Source organism: Lutra lutra, chromosome 7 (genome assembly GCF_902655055.1).
Source record: "Lutra lutra chromosome 7, mLutLut1.2, whole genome shotgun sequence".
Classification (NCBI taxonomy): domain Eukaryota; kingdom Metazoa; phylum Chordata; class Mammalia; order Carnivora; family Mustelidae; genus Lutra; species Lutra lutra.
Genome location: NC_062284.1, coordinates 136,065,385 through 136,087,287, shown reverse-complemented (window position 1 = coordinate 136,087,287; position 21,903 = coordinate 136,065,385). Strand labels below are relative to the sequence as shown.

The window sequence follows — 21,903 nt, the reverse complement described above, 5'->3', positions numbered from 1 at the left end:
CAGACATTTCATAAAAGCAAAATCAAAGATGAGAAATTATTCAACCACTTAAAACATATTCTTTGCTACTTAATTGGCACTAAAAACAAAAATGACAACATTCAATGGTAGCCAGATTCTGGAGAAGTACTTTCGTACTTTACTGTTTGAATAACTGGTTCCAAACCTTTTGAGAAAAACAATGTGACAATATGAACTTAAAGTTATAAAAAAAAGAGAGAGAGTATAGATTCCAGTGATTCTACTGGTGGGACTCTATCCTAAAGAAAAGTCATTATACATAAATGTAATCACTACAGCTTTAAGCAGGATACAGGAAGAGTTTAAAGAAAACAGAATCACCCATGGGAATTATTCAGTCACTAAAATAAATAGTCTATAAAAACTAAGCAAACGTGGAGAAGTACTTACAAAAGATATGGTAATACGATAAAAGTAAAATTGCACGAAGAGAATAATAACAAGCGGCTGTTTTAAAAATAACTACACACAAAAAAACTTCATAGCACTGTGATAGTATTTGTGGGAGGTTTTTCCCTTTATCTTTCAAATTATAACTTTATTATTTTAATACTGAGAAATACACAATAAAAGAAAATGAGCTCAGTTACTGCTTTCACATTAGTTCTTTATGTTTACAAAGTGCATCTGGAAACATTTCAGTGACAGAAATAAAGGGGAAAAGTCATGAGTAAGTGCTTTATATAAATATCTTTATTTTGCTTTTGGATGTATATAGCAGTGTACATTTGAGTGAGGAGGCTGCTCAAGCCGAATAGGGAAAAGGTTACAAAATATACATTAAAAATATTCATATCAAAAGCATGAGGATCCTTCCATCCTATTTTAAAGAACAAGCACATTCATACAAATGGAAGGGCTGTGACAAAGAATTTCCAAGTTCAAGAGCCTGTCACAGTAATGAGGTATAAATAACGGGCAAGAGGAGTCTTGCAAGCTTCTCTCTTCTCCATTGCTCACTGAAGTCTCATTCGTTTTTCAGGAGGGCCTTTGGTGCTCACTATCTGTTGGACGTTCTTTGTGGTCTCCTTCTCTTCAGATTTTACAGTTTCTGGTACAGGTTCTGCCTCTTTCTTTGTCTGATCCACTAGACATCAAAAGCAGGTATTTTTTGGAGAGGAAGGCGGAGGGATGAGATCAATTTAGGCAACAGTAAAATGAATACTTTAGACTCAAGTCCATTTAGAACTGCCTATCTCAAGTTCTAAATTTGGCTGTTTTATGAGGCAGATATATAAGAACCCATTTACAAACCTAAAACCCTGATAACCCAGGCAAATTTGTGATCATACACAAAAACACTTGTCCTTTAAATAAGACGATATGCACAAACAAGACACAGAGTCTCTCCAAGGCTGAACAAATACTTCAATATCTGTTTTCAATGATGAAACAGAACACCTTTCTTTCACACTGAGATCTGAACTAAAACTCAGATCACCTTGGCTCTTCCACCCCTCCTCAATACTTACTCTTCCTACTCCAATTAATCTTTTAAGTACTCATATCACTACCACAAAAGCACCTTCTGGTCTCACAAATTAGGAGTAACAAATTACCATGAGAGTCTAGAAGGACAAAAGGACCTTAGCTCATCTCATGTGCTACAGGTGTCACTGAGTTAAACAGACCGGTTTTATTTCCAGTTTAATAAGAATATCAGGAACCATACCTGGGACAGGCTTTTCTCCAGACTTTTGCTATAATTTTAAGAAAGGGGGATAGAGAGGAGAAAACAGGGCAGGTTAGCAAAGTTCTCTTCTTCTTGACTTCATAATTCTTATTAAAATTATACCTTCATTCATATTATATTAAAAATGATTCCATAAAGAGGAACTACTATTCATGTACCATAAAAAGTAAATGTATCATTTTCTACTTCTCATCCCCTTGTTCCAGAACAGTCACAAAGCTAAAACTAGGACGAAAGAGTTAGGGTTAGGGTTAGGGTTAGGGTTAGGGTTAGGGTCAACCTCCCTTGAACATCTATCTACAGGCCCTCTGCCTCCACACCCAGGCTGTTAATACTTCACAAAAAGTAGCTAAGCAGAATCCAATGGCAGAAAATAATAGAGTCTTTCAAGACTCTGGAGGCATACTTGTTTAGGGGATATGAGCTTGAAGAAAGCAGAATAAAATACAGATGAACACTCCAACTTACAAAGATGGCAGGTATGGGAAGCAAAGAGGGAGAAGGTATTATTCTATGAACATACGGCTTCTGACGAGAGTCTATGAAAAATCAAACTACAGGGGTCCCTGGGGGGGCTTGGTTGGTTAAGTGTCTGCTTCTGGCTCAGGTCATGCCACCTGCTCAGCAGGGAGTCTACTTCTCCCTCTCCCTCTGCCCCTCCCACCAGCTCATTTCTCTCTCAAATAAATAAAATCTTTTAAAAATTTTATTTTTTTTTTAATCAAACTATGGTAAAATAATGACAGGAGCATCATGAGTCAGGAACAATGTCATTATGAGTCTGACCACACAAGGTCAGATCCTCCATCCTGTGCAACAGCTCTTTTATTTGATTATACTGTCATCGTCTACAGCCATACCACCCTGAACGCGCCCGATCTCGCCTGATTATACTGTCATCTCCCCCCCACCTTTTTTAAGGTTTTATTTACTTATTTGACAGAGATAGACACAGCGAGAGAAGGAACACAAACAGGGGGAGCGGGAGAGGGAGAAGCAGGCTTCCTGCAGAGCAGGGAGTTCAATGCAGGGCTCGATCCTAGGACCCTGGAATCATGACCTGAACCAAAGGCAGACACTTAACGACTGAGCCACCCAGGTGCCCATCATCTCCCTTTTCCTATTATCTAACTTAAATTCTTTAAAACAGTTTCCCCCTCCCTCCTCAAGGCTCACAACCTACCCTTCACTTGCAGTTAATGACTCTGTATTCTACGTTTTCAAAAAAAGGATGTCAAAACCCCAAGTTCCCTCCTAGCAATCTCCTTCAAACGTATTATTCCTTTTCCTATAAACACATGCATTAAATATACACATACATGAACTTTATAAACTTCCCCATCATCTCAAAAGAAAAATGTTCTCTTCACTTTTAAGGTTAATGTTTCCAGGCATTTTCTGAATTTCCTTCTGAAATTACATGCCCTCCCTAAACTTTCTCATCTATTCTATGACTAAAGACTATCATTTCCTGATATCACGTTTTCCAGATTCATGCTGACAACTGCTTGATAGCTCATTCCAACTGCAAGTTCTGGGAAGCTACACTTAATAAGACCAAAACTGAGTTCCATATTATTATCCGTTGTGCAGAAAAGATTAACATTGAAGGCCTGAGGCTGCTATCCTTAGAAAAGCCAGCTTGCAAGGCTAGCCCTTGCTGATGACTAAGAATTTTGGAAGGTTCCCATCATTCCCTGATAGTGGTGGCTCACTGTACAATGTTGTTTATGCTGAACATTTACTTCCCTTCCAGGAATGTGAATTTTGGTATCAGCTAGATAGAGTACCTACATGATGAATTCCCTCTCCTTTATTCAAAAAAACACCAGCACCACTTCTCTAATGGACTTCCTTGGGCAAAAATACCACATACATGTTGCCTCAATTTCACCGTTGAGAGAAGAATGCAAGTGCATTCTAATCCCTAATGGGAAAGACAGGATATAAGGAAGCCTGCGCACAGGCTCCCTCAGACTCCACTTGTCTTTTTCCTTAAATCTGGCTGTATATCCTTACTATGTCACTCTAATAAATCCAGTGAGTCTTTTAAGCAAATCTCCAAACACGAGGGTGCTCATAGGACCTCCAACATACCCACATTATCACACATCTTACAAATGTATCAGGATTTAAATATGCCTAAAGTGATTTGAGGGAACAAAGAATTTTTCTTACTTTATAACAGGAGAGTGAATACATGGCATAACACTGAAAAGTAAGAAACTGACAGGAGAATTTTCTTCTACTGCTAGCACTGAACTATTTGAACTATACTGGACACTGGACTGTATATGGACTTCTGAATAATGTCATCACATACCCAACACACACTCTCATCTTTTCTAGTGAATACTGTCAGACAAAGTAGTAGCATACGGTTTCAGATAGGAAAATAGAATGGGGGCAGATTTTGACAAAATTTAATCAGTAACCTTGAGATAAACCTAGCTGAATACTATGGTGTTCAACAACTTCTGAAAACAGCACTGAAAAGACATTCATCATAAAGGGCCCTGAACTCCCATCACATTAGTGTCAGTGTAATCTTCAGTAGTAGTAAGAATTAAAACACGGAAAAAGGAACTCCAAGGAAGTAGTCAGGGCTTTCCTAATATTCTCCTGAGCACTCCTCATAAGGCAACCCAGAAGCTCAACTGTCAAATACAATGGATAAGTAAGAGTAAGTCCTGAGCCACAAACAGTTCTGGGAGACACAACTGGTAAACAGGAAGTTCACAGGAGACTTCAGGTAAACCAAAAATCTACTTTCCTCTCTAGATCTCAGAAGAAACATTTTGCGTAGGAGCAGTAGGATTAACAATTCTAGAGAAAGCCATCTTTCTTCTAGTTCTGTTACATAGAAGTGGACATATTCTCTCTTTTGGAGTTGACTTTGGCCCTTGGATGGTTAAAAGAAATGTAGTATTCTAGAAAAATGACAACAGAAGTAGGACTATGGCTAAACCTTTCAAAGAAAAATGGGGCCACCTGGGTGGCTTAGTGGGTTGAGCATCCGACTGTTGGTTTCAACTCAGGTAGTGATCTCATGTGTCAGGAGATCAAGCCCTGCATCAGCCTCCATCAACCTTTGCACTCAGTGGATAGTCTGCTTGAGATTCTCTCCCTTTCCCTTTGCCCCTCCCCCCACTCAAATGTGCATGCACTACCTCTAAAATAAATCTTTAAAAATAAACAATAAAAAAGAAAAATGTAAAAAAAGAGCTGACATGATATGGAGTCTGCAACCAGCTTCAAAATAATTCAAAATAAATTCAAATAAACTCAAATTCAAATTCAAACTCAAATTCAAATAAATTCAAAATAAACAAGATTGGCCATGTTTGATGACTGTTGAAGCCAGGTAACAGATATGTACGGGGGTTTTGGTTTTAATTATTCTACTTACTTTCATATGCTATTTTAAATTTCTATATTTTTCTATAAAGCAAAGTGTTTTTAAGATTTCGAGAGTCTGAAGTTTTCTACATTGTCCAGCCTAGCTCATCAGAATAGGAAAGTATGTGGAATTTAAGACAGGACTCCTAGCCAGAAAAAAAGGTCACTCAGCTGGGATACCTCAGAACCTAAACACAGCAGTAAACTACTGAATATTCTGGAGATGGTCAATTAAAATAGAACCTTAACAACTAGTATTTAAACCACAATCTGTTTCTTTTCCTATATTCTCAATTTTGGTTATCAATCAAAACCAAGTCTAAATCTAAGCCTGATCCAAATCAGCAAAAAAGTCATCAAACTCTCATTCTTTGCAGACAACATACTCTATGTAGAAAACCCAACCCCCCCGCAACCCAACCAAAATTGCTAGAATTCATACAGGGATTCAGCAAAGTCACAGGATATGAAATCAATGCACACAAGTCAGCTGCATTTCTATACACTAACAACAAGAAAGAAGGAGGAGAAATTAACAAGTTGATCCCATTTACAATTGCACCAAAAACCGTAAGATACCTGGGAATAAACCTAACCAAAGATGTAAAGGTTCTGTACTCTGAAAATTACAGAACACATATGAAAGAAAATGAGAAAGATGCAAAGAAATGGAAAAACATACCATGCTTATAGATTGGAAGAACATACATCGTTAGAAGGTTTAGGTTACCCAGCGTAATCTACGCGTGTATTTAGGGCAATCCCTATCAAAATACCATAAACATTTTTCACAGAGCTGGAACACATATCCTAAATTTTGTATGGAATCAGAAAAGACCCCACATAGCCAAAGAAATGTTGAAAAAGAAAACCAAAGCTGGAGGCATCACAATTCCAAACTTTAAGCTGTATTACAACATTGTAATCATTAAGACAGTAGAGTGCTGATACAAAACAGATACATAGATAATGGAACAGAATACAGAACCCAGAAATGGACCCTCAACCCTATGGTCAACTAATCTTCAACAAAGCAGGAAAGATGTCCAATGGAAAAAAGAGTCTCTTCAACAAATGGTGTTGGGAAAATTGGACAGCCACATGCAGAAGAATGGAACTAGACCACTTTCTTACACCATACATAAAAATGAAACTCAAAATGGACAGAAGACCTAAATGTGAGACAGGAATTCATCAAAATCCTAGAGGCAGCAACCTCTTTGACCGAGGCTTCAATAAATGGTGTTGCAAAGACCAGGCAACCACATGCAAAAGAATAAAACTAGACCACTATCTTATACCATACATAAAGATGAACTCAAAACGGATTAAAAACATGAACATGAGACCTGAAACCAAAAAACTCAAGAAGAAAAACATAGCTCCCTGACATCAGTCTTGGGAGATAATTTTTTGGATTTGACACCAAAAGCAAACACATCAAAACCAAAAATAAACAAGTGGGACTATATCAAACTAAAAAGCTCCTACACAGCAAAGGAAACCATCAACATAATGAAAAGGCAACCTACAGAATGGGAGAAAATATTTGCAAATCCTATATTCAATAAGGGGTTAACACCCAAAATATATATAAAGAACTCATACAACTCAACAGCAAAACAAAACAAAACCCCCAAACAACCCAATTAAAAAATGGCAGGGGAGGGACAGCTGGGTGGCTCAGTTGGTTAAGCATCTGCTTACGACTCAGGTCATGATCCCAGGGTCCTGGGATCAAGTCCCACATAGGGCGCCTTGCTCAGCAGGGAACTTGCTTCTCCCTCTGTCTGCTGCTCCCCCTGCTTGTGCTCTCTCTCTCTCTGACAAATAAATAAAATCTTAAAAAGAGAACAAACAAAAAAAAGGGCAGAGGAACTGAGTATTTTTCAAAAGAAGATATATACAACTGGTTAACAAGTATATTAAAAGGTGCTCAACACTCCAATCATTAGGGAAATGCAAATCAAAACCAGAGTGAGATATCCCTTCACACCTATCAGAATGACTATCAACAAAAGACAAGAGATTACAAGTGCTGGCAAGGATGTGAAGAGGGAACCCCTATACACTGTTGGTAGAAATGTAAACTGGTACAGCCAGTATGGAAAATAATAGAGAGTTCCCAAAAAATTAAAAAAAGAAATACATGATCCAGCAAGCCCACTTATGAGTATATACCCAAAGAAAATGAAAACAAGATATTGCAAATAACTGCATTCCCACGTTTACGACAGCATTAACTCACAATAGCTAAGATATAGAAACAACTTATAATCTTTCTTTTTTTTTAAAGATTTTATTTATTTATTTGACAGAGAGAAATCACAAGTAGGCAGAGAGGCAGGCAGAGAGAGAGGAGGAAGCAGGCTCCCTGCTGAGCAGAAAGCCCGATGTGGGGCTCGAACCCAGGACCTGGGATCATGACCTGAGCCGAAGGCAGCGGCTCAACCCACTGAGCCACCCAGGCGCCCCGAAACAACTTATAATCTATCAAAAGATGAACAGATAAAGAAAATGTGGTATGAAATTGATTATTATTGAGCCATCAGAAAGCAGGAAATACTGCCATTTGCAGAAAAAAAGATAAACCTTGAGGACACTATACTAAGTGAAATAAGCCAGAAAGAGAACGTGAAATAATCTATGTATCATTTATATGTGGAATCTAAAAAGGCCAAATTCAGAGAGAGAATTAAGTGATAGTTATCAGTGGTTTGAGTGGTTGGCAAGGGAAATGGGAAGATGTTGGTCGCAGGGTACAAACTTCCACTGATAAGTTCTGGGGATCCAATTACAGGATAGTGGTTATAGTTAATAATACTGTATTATACACTCAGAAGTTGTTAAGACAGTGAATCTTAAATGATCTCGCCACAAAAAAGAAATGGTAATTATGTGACATGATGCAGGTGTTAGCTAATGCTAGCGTGGTCATTTTGCAATATACAAATGTATCAAGTCAATACAGTGTATACCTTTAACATACATAATGCTATACACCAGTTATATCTCAATAAAGCTGAAAACAAAGTTTATTACTAAGTATTCTTTAATGCTACTGTTAATGGAATTGTTTTAATTTCCTTCTCAGATAGTTCCTTGTTGGTGTATTGAAATGCAACTGATTTTTGAGTGATTTTGCATCCTGCAACTTTACTGAATTTGTTGACAAATTCAGCTTTTTAGTGGTATCTTTACAGTTTAGTATGCATAAGATCATGTCAGGGATCACATAAAGACACAATTTTACTTCTTTTCCTATTTGAATGCCTTTTATTTTTACTGCCTAAATTCTCTGGTAGAACTTCCAGTACTATGTTGAACAGAACTGTGCAAAGTGGGTATTCTTGTCTTGTTTCGGATCTTAGAGGAAAAACTCTGTTTTTCAACCACTGAAAATGTTACCTATGGGTTTATCTCATAGGACCTTTTTTATGTCAAGGCACATTCTTTTCTTATCCAGTTTGTTGAATTTTTTTTTTTTTTATCATAAAAGGGTGTTAATTTTGTCACATGCTTAAGAATAAGCCATGGAGCACTGGGTGTGGTGCAAAAACAATGAATACTGTTACGCTGAAAATAACAAAATAATAATAAATTTTAAAAAAAAAAGAATAAGCCATCTTATTCTTAAGAATAACCCATCTGTTGAGATGACTGTGTGATTTTTAACCTTTGTTCTGAAAATGCAGTGTATCATCAAGACTGATTTCAGTATATTGTACCATCCTTACATTCCAGGGATAAATCCCACTTGATCATGGTATAGGATTCTCTTAATGTGCTGTTTAATTGGGTCTCTTAGTATTTCGTTGAGGATTTTTGGATCTGTGTTCATCATGGATACTGAACATAGTTTTGTTTTCTTGTAGTGTTCTTTGTTTGTCTTTGGTATCAGATTAATGCTGCCCTCATACAATTTGGATTGAAAGAGTTTGAGGTTTGGTGTCAGTCTCTTTAAATGTTTGGTAAAATTCACCTATGAGGTCATCTGGTCCTAGACTTTTCTTTGTGGAGGGGTTAATAATGGGATTACTAATTTAATCACCCTACTCATTTTTGGTTTGTTCAGATTTTGTTTCTTCATGCCTCAGAGTTGGGAGGTTGTACATTTTGACAAATTTCTTATAGGTTTTCCAATTTGTTGACATATAATTACTTATATATAGTCTCTTGATGATCCTTTTGTTTCTGTCTCCTCTTTCATTTCTAATTTGATTTGAGTCTCCTCTGTTAGTCTAGTTAAAAGTTTGTCAATTTTATCTTTACAAAACACCAATTCTTAGTTTCTTTTTTTTCCCTAGATTTAGTCTCTATTTCATTTGATTTTACTCTTATCTTTTTCACTTCTTTCCTTTTGCTAACTCATATGTGAAAACTAAGTAAGACACTCCTAAACAACCAATGGTTCAAAGAAGAAATCAAAAAGGAAATCAGAAAATATCTGGAAAGAAATAAAAATGAAAGCATACCATACCAAAACGTATGAGGTACAACAAAAGCATTACTAAGAGTAAAGTTTATAGTAATAAATGCCTACATTAAAATGAAAGAAAGTTCTCAAATAAGCAATCTTAAGTTTACACCTCAAGGAACTAGAAAAAGAAAAACAAACTAAAGATTTCTGGTTTCTGAGAAATTTGTCCATTATTATTAGTATGTCCATTAATTCATATGAACATTAATATGTCCCTTCATACTCTTTCCTATTTCTAGTTTTGTGTGTTCTGTTCCCATTTTCTACATCAGAACTGTCCAAAAGAAAGATGTGAGCCATCAATGCAAGCTGGTCGTTAACATCTTTTTTTTTTTAAGATTTTATTTATTTATTTACAGACAAAGATCACAAGTAGGCAGAGAGGCAGGCAGAGAGAAAGAGGGGGAAGCAGGCTCCCCGCTGAGCAGAGAGCCCGATATGGGGCTGGATCCCAGGACCCTGAGATCATGACCCGAGCCAAAGGCAGAGGCTTTAACGCACTGAGCCACCCAGGTGCCCCTCGTTACCTCTTTTTACTCTGTACGCCACCCACCAAGTCCTTGAGCCCAGTATGCATTTTATACTTATATCACAGCTCAATTCACATGGGCTGTGTTTCAAATATTCAATAGTCAAATGCACCTAATGGCTACTGTAGAGTGGAGGTCCAGGTGTTCTTTCCTAAGCCTCCCTCATATATATTATGTGCTCACTGAATGGTCAACCACACCGAACCTCCTGCACTATCATAGTTTCTCATACCCCTACACACACTATAATTTATTTATTCAACAGACACTATTTTATCTTCAAATGCAATTCATCAGAGTTCTCTAAATTGACTTTCCTGTCCTACATTCCATTCTGTCCTCTGTTCCCTTCACTACCACACCACCATTCCAACAGCACACAACTCTCACACAGTGGAGTCAGGGAAAGGGGGAGGGGAAGCCTGTTCTAAAGTCATATCAAAGTGTGAAAAATCTCATTTAATCTAAAACCAACCTGGGGCACCTGGGTGGCTCAGTGGGTTAAAGCCTCTGCCTTCAGCTCAGGTCATGATCTCAGGGTCCTGGGATGGAGCCCCGCATCGGGCTCTCTGCTCAGCAGACAGCCTACTTCCCCCTCTTTCTCTGCCTGCCTCTCTGCCTACTTGTGATCTCTCCCTCTCTCCTTCTGTTAAACAAATAAATAAAATCTTAAAAAAATAAAATCTGGGGCACCTGGGTGGCTCAGTGGGTTAAGCCGCTGCCTTCGGCTCAGGTCATGATCTCAGGGTCCTGGGATCAAGCCCCGCATTGGGCTCTCTGCTCAGCGGGGAGCCTGCTTCCTCCTCTCTCTCTGCCTGCCTCTCTGCCTGCTTGTGATCTCTCTCTGTCAAATAAATAAATAAAATCTTTAAAAAAAAAAAATCTAAAACCAACCTGAAAATCTTAGTCCCCCCACTACAAGAAAAATAGTATACATGACCCTGTGTGTACAAAGCCCTGTATAAGTATGAACTGAGAAAAACATATTCACATACTCCATCTCATACCTACTTCACTTCAAAAGCTCATTTAGTAGAATGGCAGGTGGATGTTATTGCTATTATGCTAAATAACATAACAGAATTCATATAACTTAATAACCAATATGATGAAACTCCATTTATTACTCCTTCATTTATTATGCCAAACTCTCTACCTCAACTATCCTTTTTGTTACAAAAGTTTTTTGTTTCTTAAGTTTACTCCTAATCTCTACACCCAATGTGGGGCTCAAACTCATTACAACAAGATCAAGAGTCATGTGCTCTAGCAGCTGAGCTAGCCAGGTACCACTTATTATAAAAGTTTTACTAGTCTATCATTTTAGGACTTAGATATCTATTACATCAGGATGAAAGGCAGCATAGAGAGTAGAAACAGCATGGGTTTCTGATTCTAGTTTAGTTCGTTACCATCTATGACACTTTTAGCAACTTTGGAATGAGAATGTTATGTATATCCTCAGTTTGTGAAGATTCAAAGAGAAACTAAACATAAGAGCACAGAACAGTGTTAATTCCAATCCCTTTACCCACTTCTTCCATTAAGTCATTAAAAACCTTCCCTTTGATTCAGAGACCCTTTCCCCTCCAGCCAGAGACCATTTTTAACTAATGAGGAAAGTCAATATTTTTATGTCACAACTGAAACAGTTCTCAATTAAAGATAAAGATTCCAGGAAAAAGTGTCAAATCAAAATTAACCACATGCATTCTCATTACCTGCACAAATTTGGGTGGAAATTTCTGTCTTAGGTCTAGGAGTAAAGCATCCACACGTTGTCTCTGAAAAATAGAGCTTGGTTCTTCTTTCCTTTTAGCTTTAGGTTTGACTTTATCTATTAAAATATGAAGTCCAAATCAAAACACTGCCTAATTAGTTTGGGGCCTTACATTTTACAAAGCTCTGTCTACCGTGAATATACTCAAACATTATTTTTAATAACTACTATTCCAAAGATTATCCCCCAAAATAAACACAACATATAGAAAGAAGCATTCTTAACTCTTCCCTCTTAAATGAAGTTAACATTTTAATATTTAAAAAGCTGATTAAGTCTTTTAAAGATGCTTCAGTTTTACTATCTAAGCACAGACAGACATTAAGAATTTTAAGGCTAACATTTTCCATAATTACCTAAATCACAATCCAGATTATGGACCTGAAATTATCTTGTGTATTTTAAGTGTATTAAATTGTCTTCCCACAAAACCCAATAGGTACAAATGGAAATGCAACGTTCAAAAGCTCAAGTTATCATACTCAACTATAACTATGAACATTATAATTCACTGGGAAAAAAAAAAAAAAAAAAGGACAAACCAAACAGCAGATCATAAAGGTAAGAAAGAAAAGAACTTGCAAGAGAAATTCTGAAATTAATCATGTGTGAACTTTCCCCAGCAGGGAGCTGCACTGGGGGACTATCTATAAATGATGAGTTCCAGGTAAGTTTTATTCCAAACATTTCATTAGAATAGGGGCAAACAGCTCGAGAGAAGTTTATTCAACATATGCAAACTTTCCTAAGCCAAATGTTACTGCCTGCACCTACAATTAAGAATAAATATAACTAGGGGCGTCTGGGTGGCTCAGTGGGTTAAGCCTCTGCCTTTGGCTTCAGTCATGATCTCAGGGTCCTGGGACCAAGCCCTGCCTCAGGCTCTTTGTTCAGCAGGGAGCCTGCTTCCCCCTCTCTCTCTGCCTCTCCGCCTACATATGATCTGTCAAATAAACAAATACAATCTTTAAAAAAAAAAAACCAGAAAAAATATAACTATATCTGAAAAACCATTCATTCCACAGGTCTGAATGCTATTTGAAGGCTACTCTTCCTTAAGTAATTTATTCTGAGTTGCTATTTCTCAGAGAAGGAAATTCAGAAAATAGGTATACTGCTATAGACACATTTCCAGAGCACTTTTATTGTAAAGTATGGTGCAGAACCAGCAGGAGACTAGCAGTTATGGAAACTAGCAGTTATGCAAGAAAGCAGTTGCATCACAACAGGTAATAACATGGAAAGGTCAGAAAACAGACTGGCCATCTGGAGACAGGGCTATAAAATCATCTCCCCTACTTTGAAGATGGGAGATTCAGGTCCCAGATTTCAAGAGGACCTAACAGTTAGGTAAGCAGGATACATCATCATGACTCATTCCTCATCACTGATATCCTCTATATGCTCCAAGTATTTAAAAACCTTGAATCAACTTACCAAAGATTACCAGTTACCTATAGATTAAAATTTCTATCTGTTCCTATGGGAAAGCTAGCATTACCACATGTAGTTACAGGAATCGTAGCTATGAAACCGTCATCATCCTATGAAGTCTTCCTATTTAAAACACACCTAGAAATCAATAGCTCTTTTTCTAGGGAAAACAGCTTCATCCTCAAAACACCAAAAAGTGTTCTTAGGAGGTCTGGGTGTTTTACCCACCTTGCTCTTCATGATCTTTGAAATGCCACCAGTACCCTTTGGAAGGGTGGTACCGACAGTAGGACATGGCTTCATCAAAGGCTGACTGAATGCCGTGCACCGCAGTAAGCTTGCGAAAAGAGAACAAATTCTGAATTTCTCATTAGATCAACGAAAATCTCCCAAGTAAATACCCACAATATTACATATGCAAAGACAGTAATTTTCTGTTTTGTTTTGTTTTTCAGAACTTTAATCACTACAGAGCTGGGGCTGTCATATATACTTTTAACATGGACTTGGCCCATAGAAACCCATGTTCAAGACATTCTAGTAGTCCAACACTTCGTGCCAACATACACAAGGAAGAAAAGCTTCTGTTTGACTCTTGGAAACAAGGTAGCTCGATTAAAAGTTTTCTTTAGTGTTTCAAGAATGTGAAATACTTACCACCCTAGAGTTTATAACAGACCCCAAGTCTGGGGCTTGATAGATCACTCCAGCAATGATATAGTAATCAGCCAGTGGGATAACTAAAGCAGAGAAAATAAAAATGTTCATGAATATAGCTATGCACACAAACTGCTAAATAGATTTTCATAAAAAGAACAATTAAAATTAAAATTAAATTAAAATTCATATTACAATTCTCATATTAAAGCTTAAGGCAGGGTTTGGCAATTCCTATTTCTGTAACTAAATTTATACTGGAAAACAACCATACTCGTTCATTTACATTATCAACTAAGGTTGCTATGACACTAATTGAGTAGCTGTTACAGACATCCTGAGGCCCACAAAACCTAAAATATTTACTCTCTGGACCGTCAGAGAAACAGTTTGCCAACCAGGGCAATGCTTCTCAAACTGGAATATGCATCTCAATCACCTAAGTATCTTATTAAAGTCAGATTCTACCCAGTAGGGACAGTGCATTTCTGACAAGTTCCCAAGTGATCCAATGCTGCTATTAGCCACCTAAACATTGGGGAATAAGACCTCAGAGTGAGAGATTTAGCGCCTACGATGAAGATATCAGATGCACTGAACTTGCCAATGTGTCCCATTCCTGGGTCCTAAGGAATAAAATAGCTGCTAGTGAAGCTGGTACTACCCTGTGTCGCTACCATACCTCGAACCCTCTCATCATGGAAATCTTGTTCCTGGTCTTACCTTTGTTCTAAAGTTCTTTTTTTCTGCTGGGCAGGGACTCTAGATCATTAGATTATGAAACTAAATGTGGATTCTTAGCTCTGGAACTGCAACTTCTTTAGCAAGTCATTCTCTGAAATCAAGATCAGGGTGAAGGTTTTTCCTAAATGTCTTGATAAGGATATCTAATGAGAGATGTAGCTGGTCATCTCTGGAATAGTACCTACTTCTTTGACTCAAAGTCAAATCTGAATTCTATACTCTTCAGTGTGATTTCTAAAGCAAGTTTGTGTTTGGTAATATAAGCCACGTAAGAATTTCGATTGAATGCGTTAATGAGGATTTTCAACTGATCCTCTATGAATCTGATGCAACTGTATCTACCATGTATTTTTTAAAAGAATTAAGACTTAGTGGACTGAGAGACTAAGTTACTTAGGAATGTCAAGGTTCCCAACAACTATCCTCACAGAAGAGATGGCTTCAATGTACTGAGTTACTTTGTTAGTGCTTAGACAGTTGTCCTTGGGCATGCTAGAAGACCCTTGGTGTCCAAGCATGTGACTAGTGGAACTTGGCTTTTGAGATATCTTCTAAGGGGTAAATTTATGCCTACTATACTAGTGTGCCTAGACAATTTGTACAAATAATACGATTATAGTAGAAGCCTTACTGCCTTCTCAGAGTCTGGAATTTTGGCAGGCAGAAGATGTCCAGGATTAGCCCTCGAGAAGAATTCTGGACTGAGTATCAAAAGGACTTCCCTAAAGCAGATATACTACACACGCAATATGTGTGCGGGGGCTGCTGGAGAAAGGATGCACTTGGTGTAGCCCCTTGCAGGAGGGAAAGTAAAGGAAGCTGACCCATGAATTCCTACAGATCCTACTTGATATGGCTTTTTCCCTTACTGATCTGTCTGTGGAACCTTATTGTGCTGCCCTAACAAATCTTAGTTATAACTAACATACCCATATGCTGAGTCTGCTGAGTCCTCTCAGCAAAGCACTGAACATGTATGTGGTCTGGGGATCCCCAAAACAGAACCCAATCCAAAAAAGTAAGAATATGTAGCTCAGAAAGTTAAGTAAATCATAGTATTTTAAGAAGAAAATTATGCCTGAAGTTTACATTTTTACCTTGGGTAGGGGACTGCCGCTGTTGCTTCCGAATGATAAAAAGAATGGGTTCTTGAGCATGTAAAAGGATGTATTCTACTCCAACCATTTGACTAAAAACAGAACACACACATCTAGAGATCTATGAATGCTCTATAAACAATTGTGTAAAACAATCAGATTATTGTATAAAAGTAGAATAACATTGTCAATCAAATTAAAACTGCCTATGTTTGATACTAAAAACTGGCTGTCCAATAAAACTGGCTATTTTCTCAGGTAGGTAGAATATAAAGTAAGATTTTATTTTTAAACAACAAAATTTCTCTACAAAAATCTACAATAAGCTTAAATCTGAGTATTTTCAGTCATGAAGTACACAGGAGAGTGTACATTTCAAAAAAGACAACCAAAACTGCGATGCTTCCTGAGATGTATACATATATGTAAAATCTAAAAATATATAGTACATGAAGACCATTCACGTCTTGACCATAGATTTCAACACTCAACAAGAAAACAACAAAAACCTTATCCTTGTCTCCTACAAATTTTTTGAACTGACAGATTATTTAAAAGCAACAGTAAGTAGTCTTAATAGTTGTAAATATTTGCCTCTTAAAAGCTATTTAAAATTACCTCAGGAATTTAATTTCAAGAACCCCTCTGATGTTTAGCTGACAAATGAAAAACTGTATTACACAACTGTTTCAGAAACTTTCATAATAGCAATAAATTCTTAATTATTTGGCATCCAAAGTCTGAAGACTCTTACTTTGCAACTGTCAAGCTAAAATTCCGTCATACAAAGAAAAATCTACTATAAGCCAGACTATGGCTTAAGACATTAAATTTGATATGAAAGAGACAATGAGTATGGTCACCTGGTAGAGAACAATTGCATTGCTAAGGTCAGTAACTGGATCTGCATCTAAACCTCATAGCTATATCTCAACTAGACAGGAATACATGAAATTATACCGAAAAGCATTCCTAGGTTATGACTACTGATCATTCCTTTGCATGTCAAATTTGTACACCAACCCCCCAAACTCTAGTTCTTCCAAAACTTCTACTCTGTACTTCACTATCCATAGCTTGAGAGAACCATTCATTTCAACATCTCTAATTGGCAAAGATGCAACTTTCTTACAATAACTTACTTTAAGTGTTCTAATGTTAGCCTCTGCATTTTGACCACCTCATTATTACATGTTCTGTCATAAAAAGGATTACTTCTTTCTGAAAAGTAATCCAGGACACTTCCACTGTTCAAAATGGGGATCCAGGAACTGTCAACCCAAGAGATTCCCAGCAGATTATCTACAGGAAAGAAACAAAATGATAAAGCATGAGAAAAATGACAAAAAGCCAATCCAATACTTATTATGCATCTAATGCAGAAGGCACTATAATGTAAGACCTGTATGAATCCTAACCTACATCCTCTCACAGAAAAGTGTGCGAGAAAGCAATAACAAGATGATACGATAAGCGCTGTAACAAAGATATGAATAAATATGTTACCAGAGCACAGTGGAAGGAGAATCCCTTACCTGAGGGAACAGGAATGGTTTTTCACAGGATGAGGAGGAGGTGGGTTTTGGCACTAGATGTTAAAAAATAAATGCACCCCAAAGAAAACATTCACAGTCACCAGTTTGAGGCCACCCAATTAGGGACAAAAATAAGTTAGGAAGCTATTAATACAGAGGAGATAATGATGCAAGAGTTACGAAGCAAGTGAAGTAGAATGCCTTTAATTACAACAATACAGTTTCATATTTTGGAACAGAATTAACTCTAATATTTCAAAATGCAAAAAGAAAAAAAAAAGACACGGTAAATAGAACTAGATAGCTTTATTAATGAGCTTTTATTCCCTACTGACTGCAATAATGTTCCATATCACTGACAGTACTAAAACCCATTAGGTTTAAGTTATGAACATCACAATGCTTATTAATACTAGTTGAAAAAGGGAGAATGGAAAACTTCAATCTCTCCTAAACTGTAATTGCTTCTGACACCTTTAAAGAAGTCAGGCCTAATCCAAGGCAACAAGCAGTTCTAAGGGAAATTAATCAAATGAGAAAGAGTAATTTTATAAAGGTAAAATGTGCTCTGTATGCTGTAAAATAAAGGAAAAAACAGATGAAGTATGTGAATCATCAAATAATCAACATAGAGCATTAAGATGGTTCATCATAAATACACCACACCATAACCAAATATCTAACATGCCAGGAAATAACATTTTCAGAAAAAGACAGATTTTTTTTTAATGAAAAGCAACTAAAGATAATTATTACTTTCAGCTTTAAACACTAGAGTCCAGTTATTAAAGTAGTTTTGTTCAAAGCAACATTCTTACATTTTTAAAATTTCCTTAGGAATAATTATATAAAAGCATTTGTGGGGCACCTGGGTGTTTCAGTAAGTTAAGTGTCTGCCTTCAGTTCAGGTAATGATCCCAGGGTCCTGCTCCACAAGGAGCCTGCTTCTCCCTCTGCCCTCTGCCACTCCCCCTGCTTGTGCTCGCTCGCTCACTGTCAAATAAATAAATAAAAATCTTAAAAAAAAAAAAAAGCATTTGACAATTACAGGTTTGTTTCTCACATAAGGGGAACTATGTCTATATGGTGTCATAAGTTACTGATAATAAACTATTACAATATTATAGATCATTTCAGCATAGGTAGAATAAGCTGCAGAAATGAATAAATATGTAATTATAGATTCCACCTGCCAACAATTATGAAGAGTCAACAGTATGGGAATGAGGTGATAAGGACCTGGAGGAAGGCAATGGCAATGCACAGAGAGAGAAGGACGAAATTGACATTTTTAGGGAGAAAACAACCAATTTTCTGAAAGATCAATTATAAAGTCAGAGAATTTGGGAACCAATAACTCATTTAGTAAAGAAATGATAGTGACTTTGGCTTGGATATGTTGAAGGTTTTTTTTTTTAATGATTTTTAAAAGTTTGTTTATTTTCCGGAGAGAGAGAGAGAATACAAGTGGGGGCTGGGAGTGAGGGAGCAGCAGGCAGAGGGAGAAGCAGGATTCCTGCTGAGCAAGGAGCCCAATACAGGACTCAAAACTAGGCCCCTGGGATCATGACTTGAACCAAAGGCAGACACTTAACCAAATGAGCCACCCAGGTGTCCCTGGATATACTGAGTTTAAATGTGGAATCAGACTGTCAGAACTTGGAAGGAATCATAAATATCTTTTGCTCCAAGTGACTGTTCAGTATATTTTCCCTATAATTTTCTTCACCAAGCTGTATTCTGATCAGCAGCTGTCATATTTTCCCCATATTATAAACCAATCAAAGATGAAAAATCAGGCAAGTAAGGCCTATGAAACCAATACAAACACAAAGAATATTATTCACCACTTCTGAACACTGTGCCAGGCACTACTTTAACCACTTCACCACACAATACTTCAAGAAGGCTGGTACTATATAGATACTACATAGTTTCTATGTGCTAGATTGTAAAGGTGAAATGCTTTTAGCACACTGTAATAGCCCAGTAAATGTTAATTATGAAGATGTTGGTGGCAGTGCCAGTAATCAATTTGTCTTAAAATTTCAATGACCAAATTTATTTCTGCCTTAATCAAGGCTGTTCTAGTTTGTACCTCTCCCCACCTCCAGTTTATGCCTTTAAAAATAGAGATCCCTTTCATTCTCAAAAAGGTGTGAGCTTAGCAGATAATTTAGTCACATCAGTTGAACTCATTTCAAATGTCAGTGTCTCTACAAAGACTTTCTCTGCTTTGCAAGACAGAAATGTGTTCTCACAGCATTTTTTTATACTTTTGTTAATACTCATCATATTTTAACCCAGAAATACAAATGTGTTCCCATTAAATTTGACTTTTTAGACAACCAAGGCTGTGTCTTACTCATCAGGCACTTGCACAGGACCAGATTTAAAATAGTCAGCAAATGTCTATTTATTTATGATTGAGGGCCAAGGACAAGTTACTCTACTGGACATAGATTCACACATACTCCAGAATCCAAGGATGTTCAGTTACAAAACGGTTAATTGAGATTATGAGGGTGGTATGCAGCTGAGAAATATATCTGTCCCATTTGGGGACTACCTGTGACCACAGCCCCATTAAGAGAATATACTACTAAGTCAAGTACCACCCTAGTCCCAACTACCTCCAAATTTCCTTGCATTACACAAATGACCTCCTAATTGTTCTCCCTAATGCCACCCTTACCCTCTTACACTGTTCTTAGCAGACAAGCTGATCCTTAAAAACAGAAAGTCAGATTATGTTCATCCCCTTTGGACAAAACCCTCCAGTGGCTCTCCATTTTAGTCAGTTAGAAAGCCAGAGATCTTATTATCATGGCTTGCGATCAACTCACCAATTTCTCTGACTTCATCTCCTTCGCAACTTCTCTCACTCTGCTTCAGCCACACTGACCTTACTTTTCTTCTAACACACCAGAAACGCCCCACCTTAAAGCCTTTGCAATGACTGAACCAAATCTAAGTAAAACACCGTGAAAGGTAAATATCTGAAAACACTCTGATGGAGTAAATGTTCCTTTTTTATTCGGTACCAAGGGAACATGTTGACATAGCCAAAGTACAGCTTTCTATCAGCAAGTAATTAACTTAGGCACGCTGAAACTCTATGAAAAACAAACATAAAAACACTGCAGAAATGGTGAAGATCATTGGACATTCTGGGTAAATATAAATGAGAATATATTTCTATTTCTAATATATCTCTATATATTTCTAGAGTCCAATTTGGTTAATATAGAAAAAGGCATCTCAAAACACTTCCCTTTAATAATCAGGTGTAAACAAACAAAAATAACTCTAGGTAAAAACGATTAGGAACTATTACAGTTAGACAACTTTTGAGGAAAGCCCTTTTTCTTTAAACTGCTGGGGGTGAGAGGTCTCGCATCTAGGTACAAAATTTCTTATTTCCTTCAAAGAAAAGTACACAAGTTTCAAATGGAAATAAATGCAGGTTAAGAGTTTCATACAAGGCCAAGAAGTTTTGTGGGAGCCATCACAACAGCAAAAAAATAAAGATATTCATGGGCACTCTCTCTGTCTCATAAATTTTTCTCACTCTCATAAAAGGTTACTTCCAATCTGGAGGAACCTGGACAGTTTGGAACTAAGTTCTCAAGCTTCACACTGTATTTTAACCGCCCTTCGTTCACTCTTTGGAATCCCAGAGCACAATTCCTAGACTTTTTTTTTTTTTTTTTTCCAAATTCACTGAAAAAGATGTGTGTACGCGTGCTGAGAAGAGAATGTACGGCCTAACTGGAACGAAAATCAAGTAGCTAAGGAACTGTGCCTCCCTGTATTTATTCACTGATTCAACAAATACCTGAGTACCTTTACAATTCAGCTGTGAAAAAGGACCGATCCCTGCTCTCAGTAACTGTTGGGTGTTCGATGGAAGGTACTGCAGACTCAAAAATAAAACTTACAGAAGAAAATCTTAGGGATTCATGCCCAAGGACATGAGGGGCGCAGGGTCAGGAATAAGGCAGCTCCCACGCGTCGTCCCATGAGATGAACCAAATCACGTCATCCCACCCCCACCTCTACCCAAAGGTCGTCCCTTCACCCGGACAGAACTGTCCCAGTCTCGCTGAAGAGATACATGTCTCCAACAATACTGCAGGTCTGAGGGCTCGAAGCCCAGAGCTTCTTCCAACCCCTCCGTTTTGAAGCTTCTAAGAGACCCCTGAGGAGCCGGGGAAAACGATTTTTCGCCACATTAGAGCCTTGGGCTGTCCACAGAAACCACTCATAAGCGCCTGAGAGTCCTCACAAAAGATCCTGAATTTGCCCCCACCACGAGCTATAAACCCCCAAACGAGGCCGCGGCCAAGCAGGAGACAAAGGGTAACATTGTACCTCGAATATCCACCGCCGCCATAGTTCTAAAAGCGCTCGCAGGTTCTCCTTCCGGCGGGCAGTAAACGTCACAACTCCGACGACGGAAGCGGCGCGCGGCGAACCGCAGGGCGGGTCAGGAAGGTGAGGAAGGGAAGAGACCGCACGGCCTGGGAGCGG

At 37.7% G+C, this 21,903-nt stretch overlaps 1 protein-coding gene and 1 long non-coding RNA gene across 2 annotated transcripts; both read right to left on the bottom strand.

Annotated features, from left to right (window-relative positions):
- Nucleotides 1-692: 692 nt before the first annotated feature.
- On the bottom strand, nt 693-21,896 carry MED6 (mediator complex subunit 6). Its single transcript, XM_047738040.1, has 8 exons — nt 21,745-21,896; nt 16,978-17,137; nt 15,836-15,927; nt 13,995-14,077; nt 13,566-13,674; nt 11,845-11,960; nt 1,694-1,721; nt 693-1,108 (listed from the first exon to the last, which is right to left on the bottom strand). The coding sequence occupies exons 1-8, from the start codon at nt 21,764-21,766 to the stop codon at nt 978-980; spliced, it is 741 nt and encodes a 246-aa protein (XP_047593996.1). The 5' UTR covers nt 21,767-21,896; the 3' UTR covers nt 693-977.
- On the bottom strand, nt 8,733-11,834 carry LOC125105029 (uncharacterized). The gene is made up of 3 exons (XR_007128789.1): nt 11,018-11,834; nt 10,121-10,598; nt 8,733-9,916 (listed from the first exon to the last, which is right to left on the bottom strand). It is a non-coding gene; the product is annotated as an uncharacterized LOC125105029 (long non-coding RNA).
- Nucleotides 21,897-21,903: the final 7 nt, after the last annotated feature.